Here is a 24,179-nt window from a genome sequence, read left to right as displayed (position 1 = left end):
TACAAATCATCAAAGTGCTGTAGAAATATCTTGTCCAAACATCAAAAGGAATCTTGCAGAAGAAATCCACGTCAACATTTAGCAAAATGAGAATACCTCGACAGTGAACTACACTGGGGTTTAAGCAAATGGACTCTAGTTTATTTCTAAGAATAATTTTTGGAAAACAACTTGAGAGTCCTTACGAAAGCAAACTAGCTCATCGTGAGCACTATTTCCTGGGCATGGCAAGCCCGCAGCCTCTTTCACATCTCTGTTGGAATTTTTTCATTAGCTTGAAACCAGACCAGTCACCAAGGTGAACAGAAAAACCATGGTCATATATATGTGGTGTGATCTGAAGAGCTCTGGGATGACTTCACCCCAAAACATCTCTTCTTCTGCCACCTGAGTCTTAACTCTAGCAAAATCCATCCTAGTGGCTGTCGGAAGATACCTCTTAAAATATGCCAAAGCCTCTGAAGATATTATTCCGCTAAAACTTAAGTATAAATTACTTTATCTGGGCAGTTCCCTTTCTTCACAGTGAAAAACCAGAACATAAGCATCCCAGAAACTGGGTAAGAAAACAAAGGAGAGGAAAAATTAGAAGGAGATGGCAAAAAGAGAAACTCCCCAAATTTGCCTAATTTTCTCAGAGACAGAGCCATGGCTGCACAGATTTTGTGCAAGGAGCAAGGTTAGATGAGGTGTAGAGGGTGGCTTCATGTGGAATTTACAAAGCTCTCTGCTGATTAAAATGATCATCTCATTGACCCTGAGCTGTACGGCAGAGGTACAGGCAATGAGGGTGGCACCCCTCCCAGGGGCTCTCAGAGGTGGTAAGCAACACCATCACCACACTCTTCTGGCAGCAGATGTCTTATCATGCACCTAATCTGTACCACTGTGTCTGGAGCCAACCAAGAAGTAAAACAGAAAACAACCCCTGTCCTCAAGAACACAGAGACCACACGGTACTGCGACAGGCTGGTGGTGGTCTGTGTTCTCACCCTCCCCACCTACTCCCCACTGTGAAGTTCCGGCACCCTCCTAGCTCATGGTGGGCATTCCACAAATATGTGTCTCTTTAAATAAATGGATGCCCAAGAATAGGGCAGAACTTGACCTGGTTCAGGGTAATCCCTTGCAGAAAATAGTGAGTTACCCCACCATCAGGGTTGGAAAGAACCGTGTTGTTTTCTTTTTAATACATCACTTCATCATGATGAGCCTCCTCGTGCCTCGAGGACTTTCAGTGAGTAAGATAAGTGTTCACGAGTCTACTTCATAAGCTCCTAGCAGACAATCTTCACACAGCCCCCTGAACACTACCTTTAAGGATTTCCAACCATCTCCGGGTGGTCCAGAGTTACCTCCTTACCTAGGACTGTGAGCTGCCTGGCGACACAATGTCTTTTCTTGGTCTTCCTGTCCTGAGCAAAGCAGACGTAGTCTCCCTGATCTTGCAAGGATGCATTCTGGAGCTCCACGATCAAAATGTCATTGGTGCTATTAGAGAACATGGTGGCGTTCATTTTCCAAAGAACATCCAAGTTTTTGCAAATAGGTGTGGGCAACTCTCCTGTGCGGACTGGTAGAGCCTGGGGGCCAAGCTTGTACCACGTGAGGTTCTCAAACATAGTTCTGTCCGCGGAGCACTGCAGAGACACGCTCTCCTGCTCAGTTGGCTGAGTGCTGGGTTGCAAGGTGATTTCAGGACCCCCTGAAAGGTAAACCCCCTGTTAGAAGCTAGTGACTTAACTTGGGCAGCATGCTATTATTTTCTTGTTGCCTTCAGCCTGTGATAAAGCCCCACGAGAAGTGAAGCTCCAGCAATCCCAGACAATGTAATATAAGAAGACAGCCAACTGGACAGTTAGGTTTCAAAATGTACTATTTGATGAAACTATATTATTTGGAAATGTAAATTAATTCCTCAGATATTTATCAAATCTTCACTTTGAGCTCGAAACATGGTTTATAAGATTTTATTGAAATCCAACAAAATTCAAAGCAGATAATTATAACATGGAATATCAAAAATTAATTCTTCATGAATACCTAACACTCACTGAGAGGAAAGCTATATTTATTACAGTGAATTAGCCTAGACTGCAATATTTTATCCTGTCCGGTCAGCTAAAGCTTAGCCACGAAATGAAAGATGAACAGAGAAAATCGGCAGACTTGGGAGGGCACTGCTCCAATGTCATTACAACTGCTTCCAAGACACTCACTCGTCAAGTGTCCAGCAGCAAGCACATAAATATTGGCTGAACCTCAATAAGCCAAGCACTGTGCTAGCCTCTGATGATGGAGACAAAAATGTGACATGGGACTTGAGGTTCAGAAGCAGATGTGAAACCATATTCTCTCTCCTGGGCAGTCAGATGGACTGACTTCACGTTGAGCTGAGGAGTTCTAATTCATGAACAAAAGCATCGATTATCCATCCAAGTCCCCTTCCTAAAGTCGTGCCGCTCATGGGAATGGCCAGGACGACAGAGTATCAGACAGCCCACCCCCAGGGAGAGCCGGACTTACTGGTCACGTGGAAGGAGATAACCCTCTCTCCTCTCCCAGCTTTGTTCACCGCTTCACATTTGTACAAAGCAGACACATTGGCTGCCTGGATAACAAGGGTACTCACAGTCTGTGAAAAAAAAAACAAATCCCAGGCCATAAACAATGGAGGCTGTGTTTATGCACACGCATTCAGACTAAAATTCAGCGTCCCCACAACCGCCGTGGCCTGCCTACCCGACTCCTACTCCGGCACTGACCGCGCTCAAATCCGTGCCATTGTAATTACGCTGCAGCAGCTCACACATCATACAAAATGAGCTTTGGAAACCAGGAAATAAAGCATGTGTTTTAATACAACATTACACTCATTTTCTCATGTGTATGTTTGTAAACTCAGAATTACCTTACAATAGATGTACAGGGCTAATGGCAGATATATCTTCCCTAGCTCTGATAAGGCGTTAATAAGCCAATGGTGCTTCTAAAAGTCAGTGGTCTTTTCAAACTGACTTAATATGCTAACATTTTATCGCCCAGTTTATTTGCTGATCAGTCTCCAATGCTCCTCACATGTTGTTTTACCCTGCTTTCACTCCAACCTTCCGTGAAAGAGAGACAGATTTTCAAATTAAAGAACTGCCAACTCACTTTGTTCTTTCCTTCAATTAAGGCAAATTGATTTTTGTTGACTTCAATTTTATTTCCGCTCTGGACGTCCTCCACGTTTCTCCATTCTTTACAACTATATGGGTTTGTCATTAAGGCAGCTTGGCTATAAGAAAGAGATAACAGATGATATCGTGACTTAATTTTTCTTAAAATTCACCTCAATAGCAAAGAAAGAGCCAGACTTTGGTATTTTGTTCTTGGAAATAACTGTTCAGTGCACCCTACCCCGCTACAAGACTTGGCGCCAATTAAAAATAGGCCTGGGCAGTGAAGGAAAAGGTTCTAGGTAGATTCATTCAGGATACGGGAGGGAAGCAGCTATTTTGGGAACAAACCTCCATTCATAAATTGGATCGACAAGACAATTCAAGTTAATTTAGTTCAAAGGCAGGCAAGGAAACTGAGAAGCCATTGGGCTTCTTAAAGCGATCTCCCTGGGACTGTGGCCTTTGTGTGGGAAATGGTCAGCATCTGAGGAAGCAACCAGAAGGGGTCATCCCAAAAACAACAACAGGAAGTGAGCTGCCTAGGGTGGTGGTGGGTGACTTGTTGTTGTTGTTTTTCCTAAGGATGTCTGGACTTGTGTTAGGACGTGATAAGCCGGGCCTGAGGCTCCGAGGTCTATCGCTCCCTCGCATCCTTCAGCACTTCCTCTGAGATGGACCTTCTCACAGATAAGGAGATCGTGGTATTCACTGGTTGATTGGTACAAGGAGAAAGACCAAAGACTGGCAATTAACAAAGTGAGCAAAGAAACTGCACTTCGAGAGGGGTACAATTGGGGCTAACCTAAAGAGAGAGCTAGCTAAGCTCAAAGCAGGATACCTCAAGGAATGACATCTCCTATAAATGTAGCCACAGAGAAGATGGAAGGAGACTAAGAGTGCCACCTGAGGAATACCCTTCTTTGAGAGAGCCTTCTTGACTTAGAATGGAGTCATATGATAGCCTGGCTATGTCCATCAACAGATGACTGAATAAAGAAGATATGGTGTATACACATATATACACAGGCACAATGGAATACTACTCAGCCATAAAAAAGAATGAAATTCTGCCATTTGCAACAACATGGATGGATCTGAAGGGCATTATGCTAAATGAAGTAAGTCAGACAGAGAAAGACAAATACTGTATGATATCACTCATATGTGGAATCTAAAAAACAAAATGAACAAATAAATAGAAAAAATGCAAAAGTGCAGCAAAAAGAGGGTGTAGCCCTACTCACGTGGGCTTGTAGGTGCACTCTGTCTCCAGCTGCCAGTACCACCGGATGTGACTTGGGGGAGGAACGGCATAGACCGTGCACGTCAGTGTTTGGGAGGTGCCATACTGGTAAGAGTCCACAGGAGAGATCAGAGACTTCTCACCAATCTGGGGTGGGACTGGAGATGAGAAAGACAGCTTTTGAGTTGTCAATCAGCTTTGAAGAATGGAAAGTAGAAGTTTTCAGCAACCAAAGCCTGTGTTTTTCCAAGCCCAGGATTCTGCCCCCATCTGATTTTTCAAAGAACATGTAGATTTGGAAACAGGACACTCTGAGTGATCCTCAGAGTGAGCCTCATGATGATAATAATAATAAATGAATAAGCTGAGTGACTTTGTGCAAGTGTCACCACCCTGCACACATTTTCTCATCTACACTATAGGGACAGCTCTCCTTGTCCTCCCAATTTCACAAGATCGGGCAAGGCTCCAGAAAGGAAATAATTGTGAATAATAAAATGCATGTATTAGGTGCTGGCCATTGTTCTAAGTGTTTTACATCAGTTAATTCATTTAACCCTCAAAACCACAATTATTATCCTCCACTTTACACATGAGAAAAATGAAACAAAAAAGTGAAATGACTTGCCCAAGGTCACTCACCACACCTCCTTCTCCGTCTCCCCCTCCTTCTTCCCCTTCCTTCCTTCCTCCCTCCCTCCCTCCGTTCCTTGTCTTCTCTCCTCCTCTCCTTTCCTTCTTTCTTTCTTTTTTTGGCTCCAAAGTCATTAATGTGAAACCATTTTCCCATCATGATCAACCTAAAGCCTCAGATTATACTTTCAAAACTTGACTTCTTTTTAATGTTTGTTTTAGGGAGCAGGGTCAATATTAGGGGGAATCAAATGTTTAGTGACTTCCTGGATGAATGAAATGGAGTTATTCACTGTCCATTTTCACATCATTATTTCTTGTTCATTTCCTTCTCCTAACCCTACTTATCAGCTCCCCAGCTTCTCTCCACCCCCTCAACCTCCTACACCCAAGTGGCTTCTACATGACATTTCTGGAACCTGTTATCTTTAAAATACTCCCGAGGCTGATGTCCTAGCAAAGAAGTGAAACCAAGCTCAGCAGACATACAGAGCTTGGCAAGATCTATGGGGAAGCACCTTAACGTCACATGAGAAGATCCTAAAGTTTTAATCTGTTGTGCCAGTAGGAAAAACAAAGAATTCCTACAGAGAAGCATTTCCCCAACTGTGTTTGAAGCAGGATATTAATGGATGTATGGGGTGCTCTATGCTATGTCTCTGCCCCTGGAGAAAGACAATATCCTATATCCATCAGCCTAGCATCTCCCACACCTACCTGACCATAATGCTCCTTTTCCCCCACCCAGAACACTTATTTACATTCTTCAGTTTGGAAAAATAAAGTTCAAATCATTCTTAAATCAAAAACTTAATATCTCCACTTTACAGCTTCAGAGTCAGATCCAAGACTCCTGCTGAAAAAAAAAATTAAAACATTTCCCACCAGCCAACAATGTCAGCCTGCAAAAGCCTCCTGAGTTGGAATCTGTCTGTGTATCATGGATACATCAATCCCCAAATCAAACTCAAAGCCTTCTGCAAAATTCAGGAAGAGTCATACACTTTTGCGTGCCCAATTCCATGGATGGGAGCAAAGTTAGTGCATCTTGAGTTTGATGACCATCCCTGCCAGCCTTCTTATTTCACAGCATTTGGCCATTGGCTGTACCATCTCCTTTAGTCTCACATTTGACCACCAAACGGTTCAATCACATGGCCTCTTAAGCAGACATACCTAGAGCACGCTGTCCTACACTCCATTTCAGCCTCACTGCTCTGGATCATTTCTGTACACAGGAGCCCTCATGATGCGTGTGCAGGAGCAGGCTCCAAAGGAAAGGTGGGTTGGCTGTCCAGGAGGACATAATCATACTCTTTATAATAGATTAGGGGCAGAGAAGGAAAACTGAATGGACTTACCATTCACAACCAGAGATACCACATGGCTCTGTTTCTCCTTTGAAATGGGATTGGTAAGGATAACGGTGTAATTTCCTGTGTCTTTTTCACTCACTTCCATAATAGTCAGTACATGCCCTACTTTAATTGTGTGATTAGACTCAATGGGTCTTCCATTTTTATACCTATGGGGGGAAAAAAATCCCAAGAATTAGTACAATCTAAGGATTTGTTTTCATGGGAATGTTGCTTTACATGTATTTCCAGTAGTTACCATTTTATTTCTGGGGGAGGATAACCAAGGTACTTCACAGGGACTCGGACACGGTCTCCCACTGTGGCTTCCACCAAAGATTCCATGCCACTTACAAAAGCAACAAAAGGCTTTTCTGGAAGAGAATTAAAATATTTTTTCTCATAAATATCAAACTCTTTTAAATAGTCATTGGGTTTAGTTTTTCGTTTCAAGTGAGCAGTCAAAGACTTTTGGGGGGTCCAAGTCGCTGCAGCTCAGAGAGCCCCCAAACCACATTTCTATAGGTCACACTTCAGCTTCTCCCTCACCTCTGGTCTTCGCGTTAGCTCTTTCTTCTCCCCCAGTCCACTCCGCAGGTCTACCGATTGCTTTCAAGCATTTGCTCCTCTGTGAAACTTTCTCTAAGTCCCCTGGGGGTCCTCGGGTGCTCCTTCCCCTCTGCTCCCCTGACACCCTAAATGTACGCCCCACGTGCCCCAGGACTCAGTCCTCAGACCTCTTCTCTTCATCTACACCTTCGTTTCATCTCAGGCTTAAAGTATCAAGTACATTCCTCTAAATTCACATCTCCTGCCCTGACTACTCTGGGTTTCAGGTTAACATATTAAAATCTCTATCTGAATGTTTAATGGGCATCTCCAAATGAAGCCACCTAACCCTGTGTCCCCAAATCTTCCTCTCCACCTTACCTTCCTTATGTCAGTTAACAAAACTACCATTCATTCAGTTGCTCATGCTAGAAACTCAAAGGTCATCTTCCATTCTTTTTCTCTTACATTCCACAGTCAGGGAATCAATTGGCAGATCCTATTGGTTCTATCTTTAAAAATATATCTGGAATCAGATCACTTCTCACCTCCTCCACCTCTACCACCCTTGTCCAAGCCGCCTACCATCTCTCACCTAGATGAGTGCAATTAGTCTTCTAGCTGGTCTCTACTTCTGCCCTTACTCCCCTAAAGTATTGCACATTTCAAAAAAACACACACAGAGTAATTCCATGAAAACATAAGCCAGAGCATGTCTCTCTGCTCAGAACTTCCCTGTGCATTCCCATATTATAAAATCCAAATCCTTACCAGGGCCTATAAGTTGGGTGCCATACAAATTATCATCTAAACTGAGACATTTATGTCAGTGAGAACCAATGAGAAATTAAATTATTTCCTCCAAGCCCCACAGAAAGTAATTAAATACAGGTTTTCCCAATTGCAAAGCTCAGGCTTATTCAAGGAAGTCTCTCTGCCTTGCAATTCAATAAAAATGTAAAAACTATCTTAGTTAATAACCCTCAGCTTATTATAGTAATAATAATCATAGCAGTGACAGTAAGTGATATGTAGTGAGCACTTACTCTATCAGCTCAGCTCATCAATTAAACTTGGGATTTGAACCCAAGCTATGCTCTTGACCTCTAGGTCATGCGGCCTTCCTAGCAAGAGCTCAAAAACACCTTCTGAATGAGCAAAATAGGAATTGCTAGCTGACCTAAATGTATTTAAATTATCTCACTTTTCAAGGTACAGGGTAATTCCAAACGAAATCTCAGCTCACCGTGGACCGTGATGAATGTGCTGTTCTTCTTGGTCATGAGGCCACTGGAAGCTGCACAGGTGTACCACCCCTGGTCACTCCGGGTTACACCATCAATTGTCAAGGTGCTCAAAAACTTCTTCATCTCACTCCCAGACTGGGTTTTTAGGTCCCGGTTTACAAGTTTCTTGTGCTGATGCTGAAAAAGAGTTTACTGAACTTCCAAAGTCCAGCATAACATGACCCAATAGCTTCTAGATACCCACAAAAGTCTTGGCCCTTGGTGAACTCTTTTGAACACTAATGAAGGGGACTTCAGAAATCTTAACATCATGCATACAGCAAATATAGTTGGTTTCAGATGAAATAAATGCAACCAAGTGAACCAGGAATTTTAGAGCCTCACATAATGGGAATGAGATAAAAATGAACTACAGAAACACAAGGAAGTGTGCCCAATGTTTAAGAAGTGTGTTTCACGTCACCTCTTAAAGAAAAATTCCCTTAAATGGAAAAGAGATCGAGGACTTTGGAAAACAGAGAAATAATGCAACCTGGAAAGATGTAATCACCTAAAGGAAACTAATCTTCACGGCCTGGACAGAGTTCTTGGCTTTGCAGCTTTTTTTGCATGGGTGTGTTCTGCAATGGTCTTAAAGTGTGTGTGTGTGCGTGTACGTGTTACTGTGAGTTAAGGCCCTTACATTTCATCTGGCCAGAGAGGTCCCTATTTGTCTCAAGCAAACTTTGTTGGAGCTTATTATCAAAGTGTTTAGAGATCTGGCTTTGAACTGTTAGTGTTACCTTCAAAGAAGGGTATTCCCAGTTGAAGTCAATTCCCACATTCAGCTCAGTTCTTGCTGTACAATTTAAGACAAGCTTTTCTCCAACAGACAGCTCAACTCCATGAGGGGGGCTCAGAACCACATCATAAATCCTGTACCCTGGAGCAAGTAAATTGGAAAAACAGAAAGTAAGAGGGAAAGCAAATCTATAACTTGGCACACATTTTTTTTCAGAAATGATGCAGCTTCAAAATGTGTCACATCATTTTTCCCTGAGGGCCTCCACAGTCCTTGGTAACTCCCAGGAAACTGGCCTACAGAGATTTACAACGCAGCCCTGAAGGGATCTCAAAAATGTTGTAGCCCAGTGAACAGAAAAGCTGTAAAATCTGAGTGGCCGATAATCAATGGGGCCAGCTTTAGGAAGTCACTGAACTTCTCATAAAATAGGTGTAATTAAAATTGATGCCAAGCAATGCTCTGAACATTAAATTTTCCATAAAATATGATCCCATAATAGTACTCTTTTTCATCCTTGGTTTTGGTAAGAAAGGAGGAAAAACTCTATTGCACATAGGTTTCTTGGGTAGAGAAGAGCAGATGTAATGAATTGCCTAACACCAAACCGTGAATTAATATATTTTTCAATATCCCTTGTCCTCCAGGATCTTAATACAGTAAGCCAAGCTTTACTGTCTGATATTAATGATATGGAAAGGAACTGTCCTCTTACCTACAACCACAACTATGTACATAATAGACTGGTAACTTTCATCATTAATTTTTGCTTCACAGAACACCATGCCAGCATAACTGATCATGTAGCTAGGAATAGTGAAGCCTTTCTTGCTGTCCCAGGAAATTCTGTTACCATCAGGAACAAACCTCTTTTCTGGATACCTCTGGGTAGAAAAGGAAATATCAAATATTCAATCAAGTGTTATCCAAAGGCAAAAACCATGAACACTAAAGAATTCATGTAATTTTTTAAAAGGCAAGTTGGTTTTATTTATTGTCATTTTGACCCTTCCTAAAGGATCTTTACAACACATTGCTGACTTAATATTATATAATATAATATATAACGTATGTACTATAATATGTATTATAATAATATATACATAAGGTTATAAACAGGCTACCCATCTTAATATTAGCTTAAAATTAAGAAAACGTAAGAGATGATGAAAGACGATTTAACTTACTGCACAAAGTGACACATTGAGGTTTGAAATGGTCCCCAGACAAGGAATCACCACAGTTTTGTTTTTGTTCTCAGTGATATACACAACTCCATGTTGGTCGCTAACAGAAGCAATAAATGGAGATCTGTAATCTAGAAGAAAATGTAATTCTGCTAGTTAATGGCATTACTGGTCATCTTTCAGGTTCGTAACTCTAACAGAGAAGTGCCTCATGGGGAATGATATTTCATACCAGGGAAAGGAATCCACAGGTAGGTCTGCTGGTAGATATCTGGCTCCAAGGATGCTACAGAGGGGTGTGTGTGTGTGTGTGTGTGTGTGTGTGTGTGTGTGTGTGTATGTGTGTGTAAAAAATCTGGAAGAAAGTCCCTAGAATGAGACTGGCTTCTTTTGCAAGGGTTATCAACAAGCAGATTATATTTTGTAGGTTCCACACTTAGGCAGATTAATCATTAGTTTTTTTCAAAATGAAGGTGCATACATCTTCATTTTCACATACATTTTTGTATACACTATATATAAATACTGGAGTAAATGTAAAGTTAAATCTGTATAGTTTACCTACTGAGTTTTATTGATGTTAAAGAAATTCCTGCTCTCTCTCTTTAGGCAAATAATGTAAACATCACAAAAACAGATTAATGGTCCCCAAAGAATCTTTAAAATAAAGAAATAACTAACAACTTTTAATTCAATTATTCAAGAGAAAGCTTTGTGTACTTTAAGATTGTGAAGACTAGATTTAAGGTTCTTCATAAACTCATGTTTAATAGTTATGTATTTAAGAGTCAGCAGTCATCAATACCTTCAATGACAAAAACTTGAAAAGCCACCATGGCAAAGACTGAGAAAAAAAAAAGAGAGAGAGATTCATTCAAACACTGTTCATATGATGTTAATAGGCTGCTGACTCCTTTCCCCAGAGATAGAGTTGGTGTGAAGTCATGCTTGAAATCCCAGAGAGACAATTGTCCTTACTGCCATCCCCAACTCCCCTGACCAAGCATTTTCAGAGTGCTTCAGGATGGCTGGTCCAAGTGAAGAAAGAGTTAATTAAACCAAAGGGGAGAAAAGCAGCTAATTCCCTGCAACAGCAGAAGTTTGATTTCCTTCCCAGCTGGAAAGCACAGAAAGGCAGCCAATCCAGCCCACCACATGCCATAGCCATTATCTTACGAGGCCAAGACCCACTTCCTGGCTCCATCCATTGCTGGAGGGAATGGGGGTCAGAAGATGCAGGAAGTAAGGTGGAGACCAGAGGGGATATTAAAGGACTGTCCATAGGGAATATTTCAGTGTTTTCTTTTCCATTGTTAAACTTCACCACCAAAATCTTAGACAGCTCACCTCCTAGAACATTAGGCTTAGACAGGAAGCAGAATTTGATGGTATACCCAAAGACAGGCAGTGTACAAATAAACAGTGCTGGAGATCGCTACTTTTTAATATTACCTATCTTTTTATCCACATGCTGTGAAATATTACAGAACTTGCTTAGAGAGCAAGCCTTGGGAAGCTAAATTAACCCCTTGACGTCAAACTAAAGCTATTCAGTCAATCAGTTCTATTTCGGTATCCTAAAAAAAAAGGAAATAAACAAAAGAAACCCAAACAACCACCCATCCTCTCAAAATAAAATATTTACTGCAACTCACGAAATGAATTTTCACATGTCTCCAGGTTTCCTGACTTGGGGAGAAGGAAATAACGAGATATTATGGGAGAGGTTCATCTTGTAGTATTTCCAGACAGCCTAAAAGCAGGAAATCCTTGCAATCTTCTGAGAAAGCCTGATCTCCCAAGACTGTCAGATCAAAAGGAGCCAGAAATTCTCCAAGATCTGAGCCATGTCTCTCAAATTCTGCAGAAGGGAGGAGGACGCCACAGAATTCTATCTTGGATTGTGCTCACCCTGGGTAGAAATAAATCTCAAATACTGTGCAATCCGGGAGTGACATACGTTATCTTGATGTGGCCTCCACCTTTCCATTGCACTAACCATACTGCACATTGGAATGTAAATGGAGACAAGCGAGTGTGTTTTCCAAAGCTGATGAAATTCCTGTTCTGCACAAGATGCTTCTGGAAAAAAAGTCTAAGCCATCTTCACCTGCTTCAAATCCTCTGGGATGTAAAGAGGTATAGAAAGGTATAAATAAAATGTCTAAAAAGTTTATCCTTACTGAAAAGAAAATATTGAGTATATCTAAGTGAAATGCTAAGCAACACCTACACTCATCAAAATTATATGATTGGTATCTCATGAGTTAAGTCAAGTTTTTCCAGGAAAACTAAGTTAATGTAAGATTTTGTAACACAGAAGAAAGACTAATTCAGATTATAAATACTAAATATATGTGACATGTATTTTACCCTACACAGATGTTAAGTTGGCCTCCACGGTGTCAATCTCAAATTGCAAATTCTAGAAAGATTTGGCATATCATCCAAGATCTCAGACCACACCAGCAAAGGAAAGAAACACTGTCCCTGAAAGGCCGTTTGAGGCAAGGTCTTCATTTGCACAAGTGTATGGAAATTGTTTTTTATGACGTATACGTTGGGGGAAGAAAGGTTCCTATGTACAAAAAACTCCAGAGCCCTTGGCTGAATCCCTGTGCATTCTTGGGGAAATCTCCAACTCTGCAGTAGATAACCTATCTCTCCACAGAAACCTCTCCATAATTCACCCCTGAATCTTCCTTTTCAAGGATTTCGGGTTTGTTTTTTTCTTCCCTCAAACATCAGAAGGCTTCTTATAAATCCCCATAGCCAATTGTGAACACAGATTTCCCTTAGAAACAAAGATCAGAACCCAACGAGTTGGGCAAAAGAGAAGTAATGGGGCCCACGCTCCAGAACAAATCAATGAGTCTTATTCTCCGAGGAAGCCTTGGGAGAGAAGAATTTTGTTTATTCCTGTTGGCAGAGAGCCCTCAGAGCGAGACTTTGTTGTCCTCGATTCTTCTTTGCACCCATTGTGTTTTGTAACCGGTAAATCAACTGGGGAAGTGAATTCCATCTAACCACTTACCTTGAACGTACACGTAGACAACAGAAGCCATGTCAGTGTCCCGGTAGAAGCATTTGTAGGCTCCAGTATCATTTCCGACCACTTTTGGAATTGTGAGCATCTTACAGAAGATGCCCTCACTGCACTCGGTCACCTCCACTCTTTTCTCAGAGCCGCTCTGATTGTTGGGCCAGAGCCAGTCCAAGTCCCTTTCTCCCCTGAAAAATTAATTCCAAGCAAATATTCATGTGAAATGCCTCACTAGGAGGCTGTTTCCAAGAAAACAGAAGATTTGGTTCTCAAACTTACATAAACGCCTCAACAGACAGAAACACAGCCTTCTACTAACAATGACAGGTTATATGGATGAATGACAAAAAGTCAGAGGCTCGGCTTCAGAAATCACTTATAGGGATTCTCGAGTTTTCTACTCATTAACTCATTCATTCATCCAATAAATATTTATTAAGCATGGGCTGTGTGCCAAATGTTGTTAAAAATGGCATACAGCAGTGAACAAATCAGACAAAAGCCAATGTCTTCATGGAACCTCAGTCAAGTTGGAGGAGACAAGCAGTAAAAAAAAAAATAAGTACATTTCAATAAAGCTGAAATTTTTCAAAAGTAAGTAAAATGTGTACAAGGTGGCAATAAGTACTATGGAGAAAATTTAGAAGATGCAAAGAAAAGAGTGAAGAGTTCTGGAGGCTTGATGCACTAGGCCGTATGAATATTGGGGGGAACAGAATTTCAGGCAGAGGGAACAGCAGATGTCAAGACCCTGGTGTGGGTGCCTATCTGGACCATGAGGGGAATGGCAAGGAAGCCAGAAAAGCCTGATAAAAGTGGGTAATCCGGAGAGTAAGAGGTGAAGTGAGGAACGAAGGGGACTCAACTATCTAAGAGACTCATAGAAACTTTGGAGGACAACGTCAAAACCTAGATTACTTTTATTACAGCATTTCTCTACAAAACCCCAAGGAAGAGAGTCAACATCAAGAAAAATGTAACATCATGGACCCTTCTTTAAAGAACTTGAAATGTCCATGAGGTTGCAGCTACATTAATGAAGTCACTTTTAACATACTCCATAGCTTTTTTGGGATGTAAAGGGAGTATGGAATCTTGGGTGATTTTAAATAACCTTTGTTGTCAAGGGTGGGTTAGAGGAACATCTACTGAGAAACACATCTTGAAATAGCAAAGCTAGGGAAACAGCACCTGTTACTGTGCTTTTTCCCGAGGGCTGGGTATTGGTGACCAACCCTGGATAAGAGGACTAGAGTATCCTTTACACTCGGCAAGCTAAAATAGATCTGTGTCACTGTGTTGAACACTTGGCATTTGTCAGGCATAAACAATGGCAACAAGCTTCCTAGGGCTGTTTGTGGACGTCAGCACTCTCCACCCACCGTCTCTGCCAAAACCTCACTGGTCCTGAGAAGCCTCTGCGTCTGTCATGCATACTCATACATGAAACCCTAAGGTCCTACTTTTCTTCCTGAGGTAGGGGCTGGAAGGTTAACAGTTAAATTGGAAGGCAGAATTCTTCTTGTCAAAGAGGCTTATTTCCCCAGTTAGCAAAAATCAATAGTATGACTTCTTGCTAGCTAGTGAGAGACAGACATGCCGGAACACCAACCTGCAGCAGGACATGCGTTCAGTAATATTAATGGCTGAATATTAAATTGCTACTACGATCAGAATTTTACCATAAAATAAAGTTCTTGAAAAGTGCTGAACAGATGTCCAAGAGCCATTCTGAGTATAAACAATACATCCCCAAACTTCTTTAACTCTAAGGGTACATCCTCAATTTCATTTATTTATTCAACATGTATTGTGTACTACATACTATACTCCAGGTGCTATACTGGTTATTAGTGTATGTGCATGTGTGCATGTGTGGGTTGGCAGGGGGTAGCAGGGAAAAAATGCCAGCAAAATTGTATAGAATTTTGGGGGAGAAGACCTTTTTCATTTTTTAATTATTACATCGCTTCTTAGAAACCTCAGTACTTATAAACAATTACTATGACTCTATTACAATTCTGCATACGGAAATTATTTTCCTTCAATAAACAATGAAATATTTAACACAGGAAATCTGAATCTAAAAGGAATCCTTACCTGCAAATAATCTGAAGCGTTGTATTGGCCATAATTGTATGGATGTCTTTTTGTATGCTGAGCCTGGGTGGATCAAGAGAAAGACTAGGCAAACCTAGAAACAAATTAAATAAATGAATGTAATTGCCACTGAGTCAGACCCAATAGGAAACACCTTCCATAAACAACGCATACTCCATACTTTAAAAGGCTTCTTCAGCAATTCATTGTGTAAAACTTGTGAATTTACTTTTCACCATTCCCAGTAAAAGTTCACCAACTGTGTCATAACAGGAAGAATGGGCAGATGGTCATAAACCAACACAACAGTTCTGCAATTCATGGAGCTAGGGTGGAGTTCCTGTTTTCCTGCATTGCCAACTTCAAGGTCTTACAAAAGGATATGGGACATTGAAACCAAATGAACCTTCATCTGATGATCTCACTCCCTTGGGAAAGGACCCACTGACACTTCTTATAAAACATAGGATGCACACATTCGACTAAATTGCTGATTAATGAATACTATTAGAGACATTTCTATATAGTTCATCTATGTACTTTGAGGGGAACAGGAACGTCTCATCTGCCTTTATCAATTTTCTAGTGCCCTTCCTCTGGTAACTGAACTGCCAAGGTTGAAACACTGCACGTTGAAATTAGGTGAGAGGAATTGAGGAAAGAAACATTTTCCAAATGCATATTAATATACTTTCCCTCAGAGAACAGAATTAGAGTAACGCTAATGAATTACAATTGGGGAATCTCAACTTACTAATCAAGGCGCTGAGCTTGTCCTGATACCAAGCTTGGAATACACAAAAAAAGTATCTTTACCTAAATATACCATGGGGCAGATTCCTCACCATGGGTCACTCCACAGCAAGAAAACTGAGTTCTCTGTCAACTAAATGCAAAAAGCTACCAGGTGCTGAAAAAGCATCAGCGAAAGAAAAACTGTCCACCATCCTTGGGTCTTAACTGATAACCAGATCTTCAAAATACCACCTAAAAAAGTGATGGGTGCTGGGTAAGCACCGAGCTTCATAGGATCCTTAACTCACATCCACTAAGAACACATGACTCTCCAGGCCTAAGCTGGCATTGACACTGTTGTGCAAATAAAAGAGAGGACTAGCAAATACAAAAGAGTATGAATAAGCAGAGCATGAGCAAATATCCAGTATAAATATCCAGAGCACTGAATCCACGGACCCCAGTGTGAACAGCTGCAGGCAAAAGGGGCAACTGATCACACGTATTCTCAGACGCTCACTCAGAGGTGCAAAATCAAGTGCTGACAAAACTGTGGATTTGTTGATCAATATCGAATTTTTTTTAAATTGAAAATTAAGTTACAGCAGTAAATCTCAGAAACTAACTGGCATTGGAAGTAAGGTGCTCGGGGCAGTGGTTCTGAAAACTTTAGCATGTGTCAGGATATTCCTAGGCCTACAAAACTGCATTTTAACAAGCATTTCAGGTGACTTGGTCATAGAGGGTCTACGGGCCACTCGTAGATAGCTATTGGTCTGGGTGGTCATGCTCAGTTAGTCAACATAGCACTTTTCAATATAAAGGAAATAACTGCCCCCTCCCAAGTAGGCAAAAATAAAGCAAAATGTTTAAAAGCAAAAGAAGAGTCTTCCAATAATGGATTCCCACTTTGTCTAAGTAAAGGAAAATGAAAACAATTTGTTTGGATGAGCACAGATATCACACGTGACTGGGAAATCCTATGCTGAGAAACATGTCAAAACCAGTAACTTAATTTGCATGATGACCCAAATGAGAAAGAGCCCATTATCTGGGCACAGTGATGTGAGAAAAAAAAAAAAAAATGATGGTAAAAATTAAGCTCTAAATAAGCTATAGCCACCAAAACAAGAGATTCCTGAAGATCTCTCATAAATCACTGCCACAGATAATCTCACACTCTAGACACACTTTCCTATGTTCAAAAAAAAAAAGTTCTCCATTCATCGGGAGCCAAAACAACACCATACTATTCTAGAGACATGTCTCCAACAAAAAACTATTCAACAAGGCTATCAATAATGGTAACTTCAAATTCATATCTGTAGACCAACGCTCAATTTCTTTTTTGCTCCAATAAGCTTCATTCATTTTCATTGGCAAGTTCGAGGTCTGCTCTTCAGAAAGTTCTAAAGAAATAACTCTAAGAAGTACATACGCTGCTACTCAATAAAGCTCTTCTATGTTCAAATCCCATAACCAAAATTAATTCATTTGTGCACTATTACCCTTCCAGCTCAAAGACAGGAAGGAAAAACAACAGTGCCTCTGTCTCTAGAATTTGATGGCATCAATTATAGCCCAATCCAATTAAGCAAGTCACACACTCCAAAAGGGCAACCTCATCGTTATATTCAGGGCAACCCGATTTCGGTTACTACTGCTGCTCTATGAAACACCCCAGGCTCAAAAGCAACTCATGTCTTTGTGGGATACAGTAACAAACCACATGTTCCAGACCTTCTTTCTCTTCCCATAAAGGAGGAGAGAGAGGTCTTGTCAGGGACAGATGACTGTCCCTGGTGGAGCTGGCCTGGATGAAACAAGTCATTATTAAGAAAATTCAGTAACTATAGACAGATGATCTTGTTACGGTATATGCATGTCTTTTTTTTTTTTTCTTTTAAGACAGGTGATTCTTTTTTTTTTTTTTTTTTTTTTTGATACAAGGAATTTTCCCCTGAACCATTTTACTTTTTCTGCCTGTTTCACCCCCTCCCATTTCTCACCCTCTGAAGAGTGGAAATCTAGAAAGCAGCAAACAATGGCTACAGAAGAGATTAGAAAGAGATGTGAGAAAGATGAGACAGAGAAAGAAGGAGAGAGAGAAAGGGAATTTATTTACTTCAAGGCCGTGTGTGTTCCTGATCTTGAAAGAGACTGAAATTTTAGACCTCAAGGAGAGTGGCGAGAGGCGCCAAACTTAGGTACCAAATCCCTCAGAGTAGGTTTTCAGAACGTGAACTTCTGACCATGCGCTTACTCAAAAGGACCAAAGAGCTTTGAAAGATGTTAAACTGTTTTAAATACGAAGGTGACTACTGCCTGGAGACATTTTGGGAAGCTGTCACACAACCCCGGATCCAAGCCCCAATTTCTCTTTCTCTCTGCAAGGAGAGAGGTGTCCTGCACCAAGAAATAAGAAAAAGTTTCCTTCCCTCCTGGACCCCACCTTATACAGTGGGTGTGTGTGTGAGTTCGAACCTAAAGGGAACAGTAGACCTGGGTCCTCGTTCGATTCCTACAGAGGCAGAGCGAGGCGCACGGTGCCATGGGGAAGACCTGGGTCGCGCGGCTCCTGCAGGGCTTCCTTTCACGAGACCGGGCTAGGATGGTGCGCGCAGCCGGACAATTTTATCACCGCCTGTTCCCGCCTGCGGGGGCATCTCCTGCCTGCCAGCTCCGGGACTCTTCCCATCCCCGCCTCCCGAGAGCCCAGCGGTGTATCGGCTCTGTAGACGCGCTCCCGCCCAGGATTCTGTCCGAGACTAGAGTCGTGGAAATGGAACTGGGCTCACAAGACCACCAACTCGCTGGGTAATCCTGGGTCAGTCACTGAGCCTCAGCTTCCTCTTCGGTAAATGAAAGAACACAGTGTCAAGTCACTTTCACCTCTCCAGCTCTAACTGCGAGTTAGAGCCGGCCTCCAGGTCCTCTCCGCATCCCCATCTCTCCGCCTGCACCCGACCTCTCCTCCTTCCTTCTAGAGAGTGGGCTCCTTACCCACAGAGGCAGCCTGGGTCTCCACGCAGAGCCACACAGCGAGGGCCAGTAGCGCCTTGCTCTCCATCCCGCACCTCGCGCCAAGCGCTGTGCCCAGAACTCGGGCCCCGGTTCTCTCTCCCTGGTCTTGCTCCGCGGAAAAGGCGCGGAGGTGGAACCCGCGCCGCAGCGCAGGACTCCGGGGAGCGCAGGGCAAGGGTGCCCCGGCTCCGGCCGCGGCTGCAGGGGGGGTCTGCGGGTGCCGGAAGGAGAGGATAGCCTGGCTGAGGAGCAGCTCCCTGTCTTCTGCAGCGCGCAAGTGATGCCCCGCGCGGGCAGAAGAAACACAACCATACACCTCCAGCTCTCCCGGGGTCCCGGGACTCAGTGCAGGGTGGGAGCCAGGGCCGAAACTCTAGAGCGCGGGGGCGGGGCTATGCTGGTCGGGGCTGGGGCGGGGCTTCCCTTCGCAGTCGGCTCCGCCCCTCAGCCGGGTACGGTGCCTGGATCCGGTGCTTCCCACACCCACTATATCTCCTAATCTCCCTGCTTTGCCCTGGACTGCGTCTGGCCCGGAGTCGCCCGAGGGAGAACGTCCCCGGGGCACCAACCCCATTGCTGGCGGAAATAAAATGTAGCCCGTAAGGGGTTCTGATCCACTCAGAGGTTCGGTCGGTTGCTGCCCCCCTACCCGGAGGTATTGGAGAGCAACAGCGGGAGCGCGCGAGGGACACTGCGCCCTCAGGAGGTGCGCCCAAGTTTAGGGCAGTCTTCGGCGCCCCGCGCGCCCAAAGTGGCTGGGGGACAGACTGAGGATCTGCTGCAGGTTGAAGCAACGAGGGAGAAGCGGATATGAGCCGAGACGAAGGCAGGATCGCAAACTGTCAGTGACTCCGGCCAGTATGAGTGTTTTGTTTGGCCAGCACAGTGGTCGTTTAAAAACTTGAATTTGAATGCCTTTAGTTAGCATATGCACTTGCCCAGTTCTCCAAAGTTCCCGCTGTTTCCTCTTATACCTGATGCCTTCAAATGTTTTTCAGTTACCTGCCTAGCCCCAAAAGCATTTAAATTTGAGCCCCTAACCGGCTTTCACCAAAACCCTAGCTCAAACCTCCGGAGAGCTGGCGGTACCAGGGCTCTGGCAAACCCGCGGCGTATGAGAGGGTCTGCTTGGGAAAGGGCTTTTGTCCACGGTGTTATCGACCAGGATTCCCTAAAGTGACGCTTCCTGGGCCTTTTCAGAGCCCAGCCAAGATCCCCTCAGGCCGAGGGGAAAGAAGCCTGACTCGGCGGGCTTCACAGGAGAGGCAATGAAGCAAAGCTCCCATACCCAGGCCTCCCAGAACACTATGGACCAAACCTCCAACTCTCTTCGCAGGTACAGAATCGTGGCTCTGTTTAGAGGAAAACTTGGATTCCCTTCTAACCACATTTGCCCTTTTTTCCTCTCCATTTCTCCCTACACCTGGGAAGTGACAGCAGATGTCCCTCAACTTCATTAAATGGGATCTTCCAGATCCCTCAGTCTCTTACTTTCCAGGTGCTTCTTAATGACAACTTAAAAGACCATCCTTTAGGGAGATGAAGACGTAGAAATGTTTTATTTCTACATCTAGTCCGAACTCCTCCTCCTGAAATACACCATTAATGCAAAGTGTTGCTTTTCTTCCAGTATTTTTTAAAATATTACTGTATTTACTCTTCTATTTTGTCAGGTTGGCAATTGAAAGACTTTGACTCTGAAATACAACATTTATGGTTTAATTTTTTTATATGAAAAGGTTTTGAATAAAAAGGCTTTTCTTCAGCAGAGGGAAGCATTTTTACCTTTTCTTTTTTCCCCAAGCAAGCTCTATGCACATACAGGTATGGGTATATCACCCTCCTTTTCCCACAAAGGGTAGCCTTGGTATAAATACTGCTCAAGTGCTGACTTTTTTCACTTTAAAATATAACTTGCAGATCATTCTATATCAACCCTTAGGGCTCCATCTCGTACTTTTTCGTAGTGGCATGGTGTTGCGCTGTATAGATGCACTAATATTTAATCTAGAAGGTATTTATTTGTCAGGGGCAGAAGTACACTTAAAGAAACTCTTCTTTTCCTGCAAGTAAACTTAGTAAGGAAAACAGGATGGGCTCTGGCAAAGCTGGATAAGGGGGAGGGAGATGGAACCTGGTTTGGAGAAGGCAATTTTTCTCCATCTCCATCTCCAAACAATTCTCTCTCAGCGTTATTTACAATTCATGACACTTCCTCTTCCACGTCTCACTTAAGAAGATAGTGTCTCCTCTGAATGCAAACCAGAACCTGCAGGCCTGTGGTAATAGCCCCCTTTAGAAGTCTTGGAGGAAATGATGCGTCTTTGATGGCCACAAGACCAGAATTTGGCAGGGTCTCAATGAAATCAGTCTACCACATTCTCTCCCACACAGCACTTAGAAGTGCCTTGTGTTCATGAAAAATGACAAAGTCTGTTGTTGTTTTTTTTAAGTCTATTCCATGTGCAACCGCCTCCCATTATCTGGCACCGCCGCAAAGGAGTGATTCGTGTGACTTAATCAGGCACTACAGGTAAGATCACTGCCTATCAAAGTATGCAAGAGTATTCAGTGCCCCATAAGTGGTATTCAGGCACATTTGGGGGATGAAGCAGCCAAGAGTGGTGCTAAGTACACAGTGGCCACACTGGCTGGGCTTGCCTCCCAAGTCTACCTTTTCCTATCCACGTGATCTTGACTAACTTATTGGTTGCGTATCTATGAAATGCAAAAGATGATAATAATACCTTCTTCATAGGGATCTGGCAGGAATTAAACAAGTTTCTGCAGATAAAGCATGACCTAACACCTGGTGAGCACAAGCGCCTGGCGCACAGTAAGCACCCAGTGCACATTAGGAAGCATCTGCAAAGGTTAGTTATATGACAATGCACGTGCTGCTGAGATCTGAAAGGCAAGTAAGGCTCATTTCTTCAGCAGCAGTTTCTAATCACCTACTATGTGCTAGACACTACACAAGATACTAGGGTACAGTGGTGGGAAAAAAGGCAGTGTGGGCAGAAATGAGCATCCTCACAACAGCTCCACCGAGGGCATATTTAAGTTAATCGCAGAGCTCTGTTTCTCCAGCTGCTTCTTCAGGCTTTGTGCACACAGAGTATAAATTGTTCCTATCACCAAGCACACTGCACAAATTACACTCCACAATGCCAGCTTTGGTCCATCACCACCAGTATGTTGGACTTTATATCTTAAAAAGTAAATATGAAGACCAGCAAAAGATTAATAATTGTGGAAGCTAGATGATGACCATAAAGTTTCATTTTACTATTCTCTCTACTTTAACACATTTAAAATTTTCCATGATTTAAAAAAAATCTGTTTTAATTAACTACAGTCAAAGTATTGCATGATCTTGTAAAACACCTCTGACTTATCCACTGTCGGTGTCTTGATGTTACCTCTGGGAAAAGCCTGAGGCAGAGAGGCAGGTGGATGAGACCTCGCACTTTTTACTTCATCTATTTCTATAACATTTTGTCAGAACAAGAAAGTGTAACTTTTACAAATAAAAAATACAAATCCAGAGCAACTCTCTCTTCTAGTGGCTGTTATATTTTCAAATATTGTCACTTGTTGATTATGAATTTGCATGACACTTTCTCCTGTTTGCTTCACTTAATTTGTTTCCAGCATTTGTTTATGCTCTAACTGACCAGAGCCCTGACTACCTCGCCAGATGTTGGCTGGATTTCATAGCCCATTGTACTCATGACTATCATGCGCTGGGAGATTATGAGTACCTTTTATCTCTCATTATCCACCTTCCTTTCACACCCATGTATATTTTACTCTTTGTGTGCCTGCTTTTTAACTTACATATTTGTATGTCCAAGGGAAAAAGGCTATGTTACCACAAAGTCAGGCTTGCCTTGGATGTTTCTATCAGTGTTTGGTTTCATTCATAAAGTCTTATATTCTAATAAATATAAATCAAGCTCCCCATCCTTTTTGTAAAATACATGAAACAGACCTTCATTACTTGCCACCTGCACAGGAAAAATCTCGGTTACTATAAATACATACGCCTATGTGCTCTCCCCAACTTGCGCACACAGTTTTTTGTTATATCTCATAAGGGGTAAATGTAACAATTTTAAAATGTGGAAAGCATGCAGAGAATTTAAATAATCAACTGAAAATCCAGAGAAGGATGTTAGAAACTAATCAAAGAGCTAACACCACTAAGCACACACTGTGAGCAGGCACTGTTCTGAATGCTTCACTGCATCTCTGGCTTCATTCCTACCACATCCCATAAGGGCAGCAAGCACTATTAGTGATTCCTAGTGAAGAAGAAGGGTGAAGACAAGAAATTGTTTATCCTTACGTCAGTGTTCCTTTGCCTTCCTAAAAGTCTTGCAAAAAAAAAAAAGTTGTTTTATGTGTTTGCAAACGATCGATGTATACTTTCCCACCATTAGTTAATGATTTGTTAAAAGTCAAGATATTCTTTGCTTTTTAAAATAATAATAATAAACTGATTTTTGAAGCACTTACTATGTGCCAGGTATTTTCCTTGGATTATCTTATTTTAATGTTCACAATAACTCAGTGGAGAAGGTACTATCAATACTTTCATCTCAGGACAGTGGGGATGAGATTTGAAGGTTTAAGTTAACTTTTCCAAAGTCCCACAACTAGAAGGAGTAGAATCAGGACCAAACAGAAGAGAGAGAGACATCCGAGACGGACCCCTCCAGGCACTTACGGTTTCTTGTTGAGGATGGTCTCCTTCAAGGGACGAGGCTGAGTCAGTTGATGCCACTGGCTTCCTCAGCTTCTCCTTGATGATCGCTTCCATTGTCCTAGGTGGATGGAAGGCCAAGAGTGACTTAAGACAATCACTCTGCCATGGACCATCAGGGCAGAATTCAAGGCAGGTAACTAGATCACCCTCTCCCTCAACCCCACCCCAGGAATCCCAGCCCAACTGGAGCTTCACCTTTACCCCTTCATAGAAAAGCAGCTGCTCCTATACACATAATCACATGTGCAATGGGGGCACTGGGGGTATTTTTTTTTCTGCCGTAGATTTTTTTTTTTTTTGTCCTTTAGCCTCTTAGAAAACTTTTTTTCTGTCCTTCATTATCCAGC

General features: G+C 42.5%; 1 protein-coding gene across 3 annotated transcripts in view; it reads right to left on the bottom strand.

Moving 5' to 3' along the window:
- The window catches only part of KDR (kinase insert domain receptor), a 43,593-nt gene extending 24,175 nt beyond the window's left edge, over positions 1-19,418 (bottom strand). For all 3 annotated transcript variants that reach the window (XM_074347673.1, XM_074347680.1, XM_074347689.1), the window contains exons 1-13: positions 19,041-19,418; positions 15,303-15,396; positions 13,194-13,390; positions 10,160-10,290; positions 9,688-9,856; positions 8,974-9,113; positions 8,191-8,368; positions 6,655-6,769; positions 6,402-6,565; positions 4,409-4,565; positions 3,157-3,280; positions 2,527-2,635; positions 1,364-1,705 (exon numbers count right to left, since the gene is read on the bottom strand). In XM_074347673.1, coding sequence (XP_074203774.1) covers positions 1,364-1,705; positions 2,527-2,635; positions 3,157-3,280; positions 4,409-4,565; positions 6,402-6,565; positions 6,655-6,769; positions 8,191-8,368; positions 8,974-9,113; positions 9,688-9,856; positions 10,160-10,290; positions 13,194-13,390; positions 15,303-15,396; positions 19,041-19,107 — 1,987 coding nt within the window. In that variant the 5' untranslated portion in view covers positions 19,108-19,418. The remainder of the gene's footprint in view (positions 1-1,363; positions 1,706-2,526; positions 2,636-3,156; positions 3,281-4,408; positions 4,566-6,401; positions 6,566-6,654; positions 6,770-8,190; positions 8,369-8,973; positions 9,114-9,687; positions 9,857-10,159; positions 10,291-13,193; positions 13,391-15,302; positions 15,397-19,040) is intronic.
- Positions 19,419-24,179: the final 4,761 nt, after the last annotated feature.

Source organism: Camelus bactrianus, chromosome 2, assembly GCF_048773025.1.
Source record: "Camelus bactrianus isolate YW-2024 breed Bactrian camel chromosome 2, ASM4877302v1, whole genome shotgun sequence".
In the NCBI taxonomy this organism is placed as follows: domain Eukaryota; kingdom Metazoa; phylum Chordata; class Mammalia; order Artiodactyla; family Camelidae; genus Camelus; species Camelus bactrianus.
The sequence above is the reverse complement of the archived record's forward strand: the minus strand, read 5'-3'. Positions and strand labels throughout refer to the sequence as shown.